Source organism: Ruditapes philippinarum, unplaced genomic scaffold, assembly GCF_026571515.1.
Source record: "Ruditapes philippinarum isolate M1 unplaced genomic scaffold, ASM2657151v2 ctg1443_1_1_1_1, whole genome shotgun sequence".
NCBI lineage: Eukaryota > Metazoa > Mollusca > Bivalvia > Venerida > Veneridae > Ruditapes > Ruditapes philippinarum.
This window is the reverse complement of record NW_026860232.1, coordinates 15,390-29,383: the sequence shown is the minus strand read 5'-3', so window position 1 is coordinate 29,383 and position 13,994 is coordinate 15,390. Positions and strand designations below refer to the sequence as shown.

General features: G+C 32.8%; 1 protein-coding gene and 1 non-coding gene across 2 annotated transcripts; one reads left to right on the top strand and one right to left on the bottom strand.

The window, feature by feature from the left end:
• The first annotated feature begins 1,977 nt into the window (after positions 1 to 1,977).
• On the top strand, positions 1,978 to 2,046 carry LOC132759318 (small Cajal body-specific RNA ncR26). Its single transcript, XR_009629691.1, has one exon. It is a non-coding gene; the product is annotated as a small Cajal body-specific RNA ncR26 (non-coding RNA).
• A 6,106-nt stretch (positions 2,047 to 8,152) lies between these two features.
• On the bottom strand, positions 8,153 to 13,123 carry LOC132759310 (soma ferritin-like). The gene is made up of 4 exons (XM_060751062.1): positions 12,946 to 13,123; positions 11,407 to 11,553; positions 9,015 to 9,140; positions 8,153 to 8,676 (listed from the first exon to the last, which is right to left on the bottom strand). Exons 1-4 carry the CDS (start codon positions 13,048 to 13,050, stop codon positions 8,539 to 8,541), a joined length of 516 nt encoding a protein of 171 aa, XP_060607045.1. The 5' UTR covers positions 13,051 to 13,123; the 3' UTR covers positions 8,153 to 8,538.
• Between the last annotated feature and the right edge of the window lie 871 nt (positions 13,124 to 13,994).

Here is a 13,994-nt window from a genome sequence, read left to right as displayed (position 1 = left end):
TTTGCAGAACATATTTTACACATTCTTCAATGTTTGAAAATTGTTTTAGAAGTATAATTATATATACATATATAAAATTAAGTGATTAAAGATTCAGTACGCATAATATAGTTTTAATACAAATCGTTCATTTAATATCCTTTATTTAGTTTTTTCTACAAATAGCAAATCATCATCATCATATAATATCATCATCATCATCATCACTATCACCATCAACAATGCTAGATTATTATTATTATTATTATTATTATTATTATTTGATATCGTTAGTAATAATTTAATTGCAGCCAATATTAATCCATATTAGAATAACATTATGTTGCTTTGACGCCATGACGTCACAGTAAAAAAGGGACCAACCACATCCGCAGGAAGTCCAAATGCGCGTATATAGACCGTAACCAAGGGATGTGACGTCGCAACAACGCGGTTGATCTACCCGTGAAATGCTATCGATTTTCTCTGTAACCCGAGACACTACATAAGTCGTATGTATACAGCAAGTATATAACAAACGATCTGATCGAGGTTCATTTGATTTGATTAGCAACGGAACATTTTTCCGAGGGATTTTCTGTAATGTCTTCTGCAGTGTCGGATAAATCCCACGGAAAGGCAATGAGTGACCCTGAGCATATGCATCCACATCATTATGAATTTAATCAAAGTCCACGGACAATTAATTGGGAAAGATTGGAATATATGCGCCTGAGAAAGTTAAAACTTGGACCCGAGAGGTACTCGCGTCACTTTTCCAGATTCCAGGGACCCATGGAGAAGACAAGTGGTTCGATAACGGACCAGCAGGGACAACCAACACATTATGTTATAACTAAATCTGGCGAAATTAGGAAATCGAACTCTATGGCACCCTTTTCAACCGTCGGAAAGCCAACTTGTGGATTTTTCTTCACCCGTAACACAGACAACAAGAAAAAGAAGATTGGAATTCCAGCAACAAATCTGGTAAAATGGAGATCTTTTGTACAGTAACATTTATGTCGACTTGATGATTTACATTTGGATCTGTTTTATGGATTTTATTTGCCATTTACTTGGATACAGCAGAAAGTAAGAATTAGATGATTCTATATTTCATATCAAAGATTAAACTTCAATTCATATACAAAACGCTTAGTGATGTCGACAGATCAACAAAATCTTAACAAAGACACAGACTTTTGCTGTAATTTAAACAAGAAGGAACTTTGGAAAATTGGAAACAACATTCAGCAGTTGATTCACATTATACAAAATAAAAATGACAGTTGAAATATGGAATCCAGTGATGAACTTATGTTGTTGATAGTTTAGTTTTATTGTTATAATCTTTTATTTCTGAACAGTATTATTTTTTCTGGGTGCTCCAGTCTTTGCTTTGTGAATAATGCTCAAACACTGCTTTTTACTATCTATTCTGATAAAAACTGTAACAAAAAACCGCTGCCCGTGTAATATTCTAGTTGGACACATTTGTCAAAGAAAATACTTCACTGGCATGTATTTACAGTCATAAGATGTTTAAGAAGGCACGCACTCACACTGTCAATTGTTATTCTAGATCAACCATTTTAAATAGTATTTTATCATGTTGATTTTTTTTTATATTTGTTGTTATCGTGCAGTATTTTGACACAATGTTTTTCTTCCTTTCATATTAAACATATATATCTGTTAGCAGTATAAAGTCATTATTTGTTCAAGTTATCAGGTTCATATTGTAAAGACATGTTTTATACATTTATAAGCTTATTTCTCATTGCAATATTGAATAAACCATTTGTCATTAATCCATATCTTACTCTAGTTAATCTTTTGTTCGAGTTTAAATGCTCCAAAATCGATTTGGTATATTATGATTATTACAATGTAGGGTTAAAAATAAAATAGTTAAACCTTATAGATTTATACACACGTCCTTTAATATGAATGTGGTTAAAGGTTGTGTACATGTAATCGAAATCCTGTTTCAATTTTGATAACTGAATTTTGTTGTTGAGTCCATTACGTCATTTACGTTAGTACTGAGTTACGACTCTTATATGATCTAGTACTGAGTTACGAGTTTTATATGATCTAGTTTAGTTTAAACATATTTGCATTAAATACATGCTTAAATTACAAACATATTATACAAATGATGAGTATACAGTATATCAAAATGCAAATGGGTCGGGCAACATGTTCTTACAACATTCTTTTATGATCTGTTTGGATTTATAAATGATGGACCACTAATCATTTATCACTTGACTATGAAACGTTTTTAAATTATACCCCAAAAAATCTCTGCGGAAGAATATACTATGGGATATTTCTTTTAGTATAAAATTATCAGAAATATGACTTACGATGTTAATAAGGCAAAGTAGCGTAGTCTCTATGCACGTAGATTTTGTTTTGATAGGTGATGTATCATTTTTGTCATGTAACAAAAACTGTAAAATTGTTCTATTCAGGAAACAAAACAATGGACTTTCGAGTTTTCTCAAATACAACAAAGTGATATAAATATACTATTGGCAAACGTTATGGAAACAATCTATAATAACAATTGTATACATGTATATTGGCATGTGAAGAACAGTTTTGACATCGTAAAACTGAATGTGTTAAACACATGTGGTTTGTTTTTTTAATTTTGCCAATAGTGGTAAATAAAAGGAACATATATTAAGTCTACATGTACAACATTTAAGATATTACGAAAACCGCACGTACCAAATTACTAACAGTACATCGTTTTTCTAATATATTTTCTATAAGATAGGCCTGGGAATACTATATATATAGAGTCGTGTCAGCAATCTCTGCATTGTTAGCAGTTAGTTTTAGATATTTTGATATACAAATGTACAATGAAAAGCTCAGTGGTGAAAGTGGTAATCTCATGTATACATGCTTCAGCAGATCGCAACATTAGACAAGACAATATATAATCTATATAATATCGATCTCCCTATTGTATAATCTAATCCCACAGCTACTTTAATTATTCAAAGACCAATCAATACGGCTAATTAGTTAAACTCTTTTACTTAAAAGGACGAGTCTATAGAACGTTGTCTCATTCTATGCGTAAAATTTTAATTACCTTTATACATAGTGATTCAATCAACATACTTGAATCTTCGATCCAAGATTCATTAAGTAAAGAAAAGAAACAAGCAAGCTATGTAACGCTGTTGTAAAAAGTTATGAAATTTTTCAATCGGAGACTACCTCTGGTTAAAGATCATATCATTGTATATTTCAAAACCTGCCTTTATAGGCCAATATTAATTACCTCCTTACAGTGCCGCTGACTCACCATGCAAATGTTAATTTAAGACACAATGTTTTATATTAGAGACCGTAATTTTATTTTATAATTTATTTCTGAATGTTTATGAGTTAGCCTGTATATAAAGCTGGATTATCTCACGTAATTTAGTTTTAACAACCTGATTAAAGTTTGGCTATTTACATATTCTTCTCGTACAAGATTTAAACTTTTTGGCTCCTGTCGTAAATGGATTGCCAGTTTCATTACAAAACAAAACAAAGTTCCAATCCTTAAATCAATACGATTTAAGTTTAATCCACTTACGAGTACATATGCAAATCCTGTTAGTGCGTTGCCAATATTCAGGTATGTGTTTTATTGAAAGATAAAATCGAACAATTAAAGAAGTTGGCTCATAGCTTACGTTTGTATTGATTGTTGATTTACCGCGCGTTCTGGGTACATAACCTGTCGTGCATAACCAGTAGTAATAGAAATACTTAATTGGCTTTAAAGTTTATCCCTCCCTTTGCATTTTCAGATGTATATATAATATAAATGTTTCTTTGCTTCAAATGAAATTATAAAAGATAAGATTCAATCCAATGCCTTCATTTCTGAAACATTTTTACACTTATATGACAAATATTTCATGACCCATGCTTCCAACTTTTGCATGAATTATTTACAAAAATTAAACATTTAAAGTAAAGATGGATTGATTTGATTATTTTAAAAATATTATACTATATTTACATTAAATTATTATCATATTTCAACTTATCAGAATCTTAATTTGATGAGAATGTTGTTTGTGTATTATCGATTATAACAACACTATCCCTGGTTATTATAAAGGTAAATATGTCTAGGGCGAGGCTCATCAAATACATTTATTTTAATGTATGAAGTTAAACTCACTACAGCCTGATTATTCAAATGTATTCTTAAACCACTGTTTGTCTTTTATAAATACCCTCACTTTGTTATTTCAAAACTTTACAGTCTAGACTGAACCTCTTATTCCTTGTAGATTGAGTGTATAGCTGAATTGAAAAATAACATATAAAACGCCTTCAATTTAATTTATAGGCTTTCACTTTCAGACTAAATAAACATAAAAATCAAACAAACGTAGTTTTTATAAGGACATATTTGACATGTAAATACTAGCTTAGTTATTTATTACAATGTTATTTGTTGTATCAGTGACTTGATACAACGTTTTGTGAAAAATAAACACTATTTGGCACTTGGCACTATCGTAGACAAACACTCTACCAGTGCTTTAACTCTCGTCCTTGTGGTAACAAGATTTGTATAGAATGAAATTAAAATCATTACTTGTGGGTTTTATCTTAAAATTTGGGATTCATTATGATTATTTTTTTGGGGGAGGGGTTTGATAGTAGAATCTTTGATACAATCAGTTATACTAACCGGGTGTTTAATGTGTAGTTCATTCTTACAACAGTTTTTTATGAATATATTAAATAAAGTCTTATATCACTTGAATTTACAATTTTAAGCAAACTGTTGAAATCCCTATATATACATAAGTATCACAGCGCCCCTACGAAACAGCTATGTTGGCTGAATTCTATAACACTTACACAAAAAGAAAACAAGCTTAATTCACTTAAATTCGTCTTGTTGCGCATCACCTTGTCGCCAAGCAAAACGACAACAAAATGAAAAGCACGATACGGAAATAACAAGAAAAGCCCCTACAGACAACACGAAAAGAAAACGACAAGAAAAGATACCGTACGGCAAGACGAAAAGTCAAGAAAGCGCCTTTGGGCAACGCGAAAAGACAAAAAGAAAAACGCCGAGCGACAACACGAAAATGATAGCAAGAAATGTTCCGAGCGGCGACAACACAAAAAAAGACAACAAAAATGCGCCAGAGGTCAACACGAAAATAACGACAACAAGAGAAGCGCCGAGCTACAACACGAACACGACAGCAAGAAAAGCGCCGAGCGACAAGACGAAAAGACGACAACAAAAAAAGCGCCGGTGGTCAACACAAATAAAAAAGACAACAAAAAAAGCACCGAGCGACAATACGAAGACGATTACAAGAAAAGAGTCTTAAAACAAGACGACAAGACGACAGCAAGAAAAATGCCGACCGACAACACGCAAAGATGATAGCAAGGAAAGCGCCGAGCAGGGATTATTGTCGAAAATACAACAAGAAAGTGATAGAAATTAACTACCGACATTGAATGAAATATATATATGTAGTGACCCTCTGTGAACCTGTACCAAGTGATATGTGAATGAAATAATATAAAAGTTCTTTAATATTTACCATGCGACGACCGCCTTTCAATGGCTTAGAAGTCAATTCATTCACATGTAATTTATTTCTTTACACGACAAATTTGTAAAAGGTTCCGTATATGAAATCACTTTACCGGTTTATAATAGTAAACGGCTTTAATCAATACAAATTGAATTTCTTTATAAAGGAACATTACATAAATTGGGGAAACTTTAATTAAAGGCACAATAGCAGTTATACTTCTTTACAAAACTTGATGACACTATTGTGTACATGTTCTTATAGATATCTCGATCTTGGTTAATTCTGACGGTAGGTGTACATTAGAAATTTGTTATAAATTAAAACGTTCAAAGACCTAGTTAAAATTCATAATAGAAGAAAGTATAGATGAATTCTTTCTTTATATTGGATTTTCCAAACAGAAATATCCCTCTTTTTGTAAAACGCAGGCATTTAAAGATCCTGTATGTTGTAATTAAGGTTGTGTGAAATTTTATATATGTATTCATGTATAATTCTGCTTCTAAAACAATTTTCAAACATCGAAGAATATGTAAACTATGTACTGCAAATATTTGTCCACATTAATAATCATTGAAATATATATATGCATTAATTTCTTACTTAGACTTTATCTCGTTGAGAAACACTTCTATATAGAGATTTTGTTAAAGTTTCGAAATCTACCTTTCTCATGATAAATATAAACTAATCATTATCTCTATTTCCATTATCTTAGCGGTATGTTTGTAAGTGTTTTTACGTTGTAGATGATCTATTGAAGTGTACGTTATGTTCAGATAAACACAGAGCATAGTGCATTGTACAAATTGTTCTTTAAATACAAACATTTTCTTACAATACGACTATATATACACTGATTTTATAAACTTTGCGTATACAGAACGACATTTTTTTATCATTATTGGACAATTTATCTCCCCGATTATTCAATAATGTTTGATGTACATACATAAAGTAAGGAAACATTTTGTGTAAATAACTGCAAATCGGCTCTTACTCGACAGAAATTAGTGTAGCCGCTTTTTCATGAAGAAACCAGTGCTGATAGTGAAAATTGTGATTGGCATATTTTAATTAGCCAGGTCAGGTGTTTCTAAAAAGGCTGATAACACTGTAGCAATGTGAGGATACATTCAAATTTATTACATAGATTATATACTGGAGCTCAGCTCGCAGAGACAAATGAGAACACAGTAACTTTTTGATATCCTTTTAACTCTAAGAAAAATGTTAATTATTAATTGCTGACTGTTTATATTTTCTCGAAAAAGTAAGCAAAACATTATTTTGTTTCAAATGACAGGAATGAATTGCATTAACAATCCTAGGTATTGTTGAAAACTCATTGTTTTACAATCCAGAATAAGTAATTGGACCCCATCCTTGTTAGTACGTGACTGCTTGGGAAAAATTATGTTATGCTTAATTAAAGAGGTGACACTTTCTATATTTTTTATCTGATATCGAGTTGTAAGAGCCGATTTGCAGTTATATTGGTAAGAGTTCGATAAGACTCCCTACGGTCGTCTTAATACGAACTCTTACCCATACTTAACCATCTTGGTAGATGGAAGTAGTATTCCAGCCAAATTACTTTAGAGAGATTTATGTATGGGTTAGAGTTCGTATTAAGACGACCGTAGGGAGTCTTATCGAACTCTTACCCATATAACTGCAAATCGGCTCTTACAACTCGATATCAGATAAAAATATAGAAAGTGCCACCTCTTTAATTAAGCATAACATTTTTTTCCCCAGCAGTCACGTACAAACAAGGATGGGGTCCAATTACTAAATCTGGCATGGAAAACAATGAGTTTTAAACAATACCTAGGATTGTTAATGCAATTCATTCCTGTCATTTGAAACAAAATAATGTTTTGCTTACTTTTTCTAGAAAATATAAACAGTCAGCAATTAATAATTGATATTTTTCTTAGAGTTAAAAGGGTATCAAAATGTTACCGTCTTCTCTGCGAGCTGAGCTCCACGTGCATTATCTATGTAATAAATTTGAATGCATCCTCACATTGCTACAGTGTTATCAGCCTTTTTAGAAAATCCTGACCTGGCTAATTAAAATATGCCAATCACAATTTTCAATATCAGCACTGTTTTCTTCATGAAATAGCGGCTACACTAATTACTGCCGAGTAAGAGCCGATTTGCAGTTATTTTGTCTTATTAACAAATATCGCTGTCAAACGTCTCTCACACTTTGTACCAGCCCACTTCATGCCACTTCTTTCCTATACATCTAGTTTTTGCGTTTTGCCGATTGTCTTAGTACGTATTGTGACCACGTGTGCAGAATTATTTTAAAAACATTTCAACAATTTTATATAAGTTATCAGCTGACATGTAGATGTTAAAAAGGACAGACAGATGGAATTTGTATGCACTTTAAGGAACTATTCGTTCTCATTTCTTACAAAGCAGTGAGGAAGGAACGGACAAATAAACATATTTCACCTTTAAGAAATTTATGTGTATGTGAAATGTTTGGTTTCTCTTGTTTAGACTGAGTCACTTTACTTATATTGGTGAAATAACAGACAAAGCAATTTTGCAACAACAATACATTTGAAATATTGACATTACACGAATTTACAAAATACCATCTTATGCAATGTTTAATATCATACATATTTATTAGTAAATATACTCAAGTCCATAAAAATGTCTTCATTCTTTCTTTTTTTTTCTTTTTTGAAACCGTGTTAACTTCTTTTAGCACGGATGTCAAATTTTGAATTGTAGAACGGGGTTAAAAACGAAGAATAAATAGGTTACTTATTAAACACCTTTTATGACAAAGTCCGGGTATTACAAGGAACACATTGTATTTACTGAAGCAACAGTGACGTTAATTACACATATTTGTATCTGTTGAAACGGTCATTCTATATATCAAACTTGATGAGACCAGCCCATCAGTCCATAACAACTCCTAACCCTGAAGTTTCTGGTCGAAGTGCCATTCTCCGTGTCCGCTTCCTAGACGTGTTAATGTGGTCACGTGATCGCTGATTTCCTTAATCGATTCAACTTGTTCGTTCAGAAATTCTTCTTCGATGAAATCGCTCATCTGTTAGTAAAATAACAATTACACAAATTAACGAGACAGCTATAACAAGGGAGACAAATCAGAAATGTTTCCTAAAGTATATGTATTAATTACTTCCCATTAATAGTCAGCAAAATCTCAACCTATTGGCTTTGCTTTATCTATCATACACAATGCAGTGATTTACCTGATCGATAAAACTGATGCAAGCAAATGTCAAGACAAACCAACGATCATATGTCTATTGAAAAAAAATCTCTTCTTGTAAAGTAGTGCAATTATTACTTGTGTAATATATTTGCGGTTTATTATAAAAGTACATTTATACTGTATGAGACAAAAAAAGAATAACGACGAACCTGTGCATCGCCATGACCACTGGCAACATTGTGAAGGTCGATAAGCGCCTGGTTCACGGTCTTTTCTAGTTGTAACGCCGCTTTCATCGCATCAAGGCCTGATCCCCACTCGTCACGGTCCGGCTTCTGTTAATAATTATAGTTGAAAATATTATATTAGGTGAGAGATAATATCTCACACACTTACTGCTCATCTAAAAATAATTCTTAACAATATACAGTACATGTATTTGTATTAATTCCAAATGACAAAAATAACCATTATACTGAAAATAATATACGTTTATCCATGGAAAGTAGTCACAAAGGTCAAACTTGTATGGAAGAAGGTAAAACACAACTCCTGTATTTGAATGAAAATATTTCACTAATTTAAAGCCATAAAGCATGTAAAAAGTTTCTAGAAAAAAAAACATCATGTATGGGTGGAAAACCAGCCACAAATGGACGCCTCTGATCCTATCCCGTGCATCTTCTGTTAAATTTTGATATTGATTGGAATACTCTGAACTGCATGTGTACCCTTAATAAGGACTTGGATAAGAACAATTGTTGTCTGTTCTACATTATTCTTGTTCAACATTATACGAGTACGTGGGGGATCTTCTAAAGATGTCAGACGTTTGATGAAACCGTAACCTCGACCCTGCAAATGACACATGGCCAGTTTCCAGCCTTCACTAGTGGAGAAAGACCTAAGATGCCTCTCCGTGCATAATTTTAGGCACATGAGGGCACCCAAGTAGAACCACCAACCTTCTGTAACAAGAGCTGTCCGTAAGACAGCGCGCTCGACTTTTTTATTGCTTGCCAATAAAAAAAGTTTTTGCAGTAAAAGGCAATACAAGAATCTCTGTATTTTTAAAGTGAACAATGGCCATGAGCATTAAGATATTTAGTGAAGAATTATTTTACTGAATTGTGTGATACCCTTGAACACTGCAGCAAAGTTTGAAATGTTTAAGTCAAAAGAGGGCTGGTAAGAAAGAAAAAAAAACTGAGTTGAGCCTTAAATAAATTTAATAGTATTAAACCCACTTTGAGAGAATAAGGTATTTTTACGTCACTCAGAACACCTTGGTAAATGACATAATAACATAATTTTTCAAGAAATCTATGCCAAGGAAGCAGTATATTTTTGTACAATCAGCATAATATATAGATTTGACTTTGTATGTGAAAGTATTATAGTTACCTTATAATACAAGTAATAGATAAATTTTATCAAGCTTTTTTAGATGTTGTCAGTTGGTCACAAGTGGATCTCTTTCACACAGGCTGTGGGTGACTGGTTACTTTTCGTGGGTCCACTATGTAGATAATGCGTTGTAAACTGATATTTGAATTACATGAAGGAAGTTCAATTCATTATTTAATGCCGGGGCGAGTAGGATAGCTCCCCTTTTCATAGAAAAGTCGAGCTAAAAAGTGGACTGGTACTAAAAACTTAACCAAGATTCTAAGTCGATAAAAGGCCTTAATTTTTAAAACAAATCCTTGACAGAGTTACCTTCTCTTGCGTACAGATGGGGGTAATGATGTGAAATAGCATTAAAAGTTTCAAAGCAATATCTCAAAGGGTTAAGGCAATAAGTGGATTTTACCCATATTCAATGTATTTTCTAAGTCAAAAAGGGGCATAATTCTGTCAAAAACCTTGACAGAGTTATGTCCTCTTGTCTGTTGATGAAGGTCGTGATGGTAAACAAGTATGGTCAGTTTCAAAGCAATACCTCCAATGGTTTTGAAATAAAGTGAGGTGGTACAAAAAACTTAACCAAGCTCAATACACTTTCTAAGTCAAAAAAGGGCCATAATTCTGTCAAAAACCTTGACAGAGTTATGTACTCTTTGTCTGTAGATGGAGGTTATGATGGTGAACAAGTATGGTAAGTTTCAAAGCCATACTTGTAATACTTCTGAAATAAAGTGGGGTGGTACGAAAAACTTAACCAAGGTGTGACGCCAACGCCGACGCCGACGCCGGGGCGAGTAGGATAGCTCCCCTTTTCATAGAAAAGTCGAGCTAAAAACATGTCCATCTTTCAATCGAAGCATAACTATTCATCATTTTTAGGTAAAATTTCAAAATATGTACGGATAGAATATAGCACAGGGCAGATCATGATCAGGCGACATATATGTGCCGGCTAATCTTCGTATGCACTGGTCGCACGGGTAGAAGCTGTTTCCGACAGCATGCTAAGAGTTAAAGAATCAAATATCCCTCGCTGGATTCGAACACATGACGGCATTGGACAAGTTGTTTTCACAGACATAGACAATGATGAAAAATGGTCCGAATATACAAAAACTGATTAATTCTGAATGAGCAATGTGGACAATTCGCCACAAGTAATGGCGCTAAATCATATGTTAGTTATATACTGACTTGTATAGCTTGTAGAACAACACGGCCACCTCGTTTATTCTGATACTTCATCAGTTTTTCTGCATGTTCCCTCTCCTCGTCTGCCGAATGTTTGAAAAATTTCGAGAATCCCGGCAGCGCTACGTCATCTCTGTCAAAATAGTATGCCTAAAATAAAAAAAAAATAAGCCGCACTATGACAAAACCAACATAGTGCGTTTGCGACCATTATGGATCCAGACCAGCCTGCGCATCCGCGCAGTCTGATCAGGATCCATGCTGTTCGCTATCAGTTTCTCTACTTGTAATAGGGTTGGTAAGCGACCAGCATGGATCCTGATCAGACTGCGCGGCTCAAATATTTATGTCATGATTTATACTTGGGATAGTTAAACATATTTAGTGGCTAAAATATATCTGGTGGCTAAAATATATCTAGGAGAATGGATTTTACAAATAATGATAATGACAGTTTCGTTCAGATATTGACTTGAATGGGAAGTGGTCAGATGATGGTTTAAGACATTAGAATGCCAGATCTTACGTTTGTAGAAATCGATCAAATGACCTTCAGTTGTCCACATAATTGATTTGTAATCAGTCGCGTAACAACGTACATTATTAGTTATAAAGATCGTTGACTGGTTATATGGCCCTATATAAACGGCTATTTGTAAATATAACCCGAGCCGTTAGGCGAGGGTTATATTGCAAACAGCCGTTTATATACGGTAATATAACCTGTCAACAATCTTTATAACGAATTTATAATACAGCAAGCATCATTTTTAGAGAAAAAAAGTAAGATTTCTTCATGAATCGACAGCAGCCGTGTATATAAAACTATATAAACGTCACGATTATCCAATGAAAAATGACGTTACAAACGTGCAGTATTATAAGTATGTCTATAAAGGTCGCTGGACAGTTAATAGTTCAACGTTAATAAAAGGAAAACTATAAAACGTAGTAATAACAGAATTAACTGGTTAAACATTTGACTGGTTTGGTTAACGTTGAGTCATTTTTATTCTATTTTTTTATAATATTACGAAATGTTTTAACTGTCTCTACATATTTTCTCCTAAATATAGCAATATACTATACAGCAGATCTACTGATAAGGAAAAAGAAAATTCACCTTCAAGGTCACAATTTCAAAGTCACTTTTAAAGTACATAGACTGCACAATAAAATGTGAAGGCTATTTATTTCCTCGTGAGATTTGATACAATCTATTTTGTGTAGAAAATGTGGTGAATTACTGGTTACCGGAAAGCGTAATTAATTCAGATATATATCTAAACCTAAATATAGCACAGTGCGTGCAGATGTATAAAAATATTCTCATTTAAATATACATCTTTTACAGTCAACACCTAACTTAACATATAAAATTTTAAAGATTCTGCGCATTCTGCAGTTCAAGTAAACAAGCTATATCACGTATAACCACAATTACTTCCGTGTTTTGATGTACATGTATGACAAAAATATACATGTTTGTACATATAATACATACATGTACACTATTTCTCAATAATAACAAGGTACTCTTACCATTGATTGATAGACATAACTGGCATATAATTCCATGTTAATCTGTTTGTTTAATCCAGCTTCACTCTCCTGGTGAAAATTTTGGCGAGGTCTTGATTCAGCCATGTTATCGTTACTTTGTGTCCTTCCTTCTTTCGTTCACTGACGCACTAAGGATAAAATTCCGGTTCGTTTGTGCCCTTTCTTTGTATTGGATACGCTCCACTGTACTGAAGGCAAATAAAATCGATATCTGTTATGCAGTAGAGGCCTATCTTAGGTCATTTATAGCCGCGTTGATTTAAGTCGGTATACATACAAGAATATATTAAATGTTTATTAAGAAAACAAAAATGTTTCGTTGTTTTAATAACAATAATTCTTGATAAAAGAAGAAATGAGTAGTAGAAGTTTTTAATCATATTAATGTGCTAAACATTGACATAGAATATATAATGCTTAATATGAACTGATAATTCATATAAAATACGGAAATATCTTTACAAAGATATTACTTGGAAAAAATAATATTTTCATTTTGAATGATGATGAAAAAAAAGATTATTCAAAAAAATTATTTCGCAGTAACAATTCAGCATTGTTATGTATGACTTATCCTATATCAGCACTTGTTTAAAGTTAAGCACCCAGAGACTGACTTTAAAAGTATAACCTTTAAATTTATATATTTACAGTTGATTTATTTTGAATCGGTAATAGTGAGGAACAAAACTTGGGAATAAAACTTGAGCGATAAAAGTGAGGAACAAAACTTGAATAAAAAAGTGAGGAACAAAACTTGAGCGGTAATAGTGAGGAACAAAACTTGAGCGGTAATAGTGAGGAACAAAACTTGAGCGGTAAATGTGAGGAACAATTTAAAACTTGAGCGGTAATAGTGAGGAACAAAATTTGAGCGGTAATAGTGAGGAACCAAATTTGAGCGGTAAAAGTCAGGAACAAAATTTGAACGGTAATAGTGAGAAACTTAACTTGAGCGGTAATAGTGAGGAACAAAATTGAATTGTAACATTCAGAAACAAAATTGATTGGTAATCTTACAAGTTTAA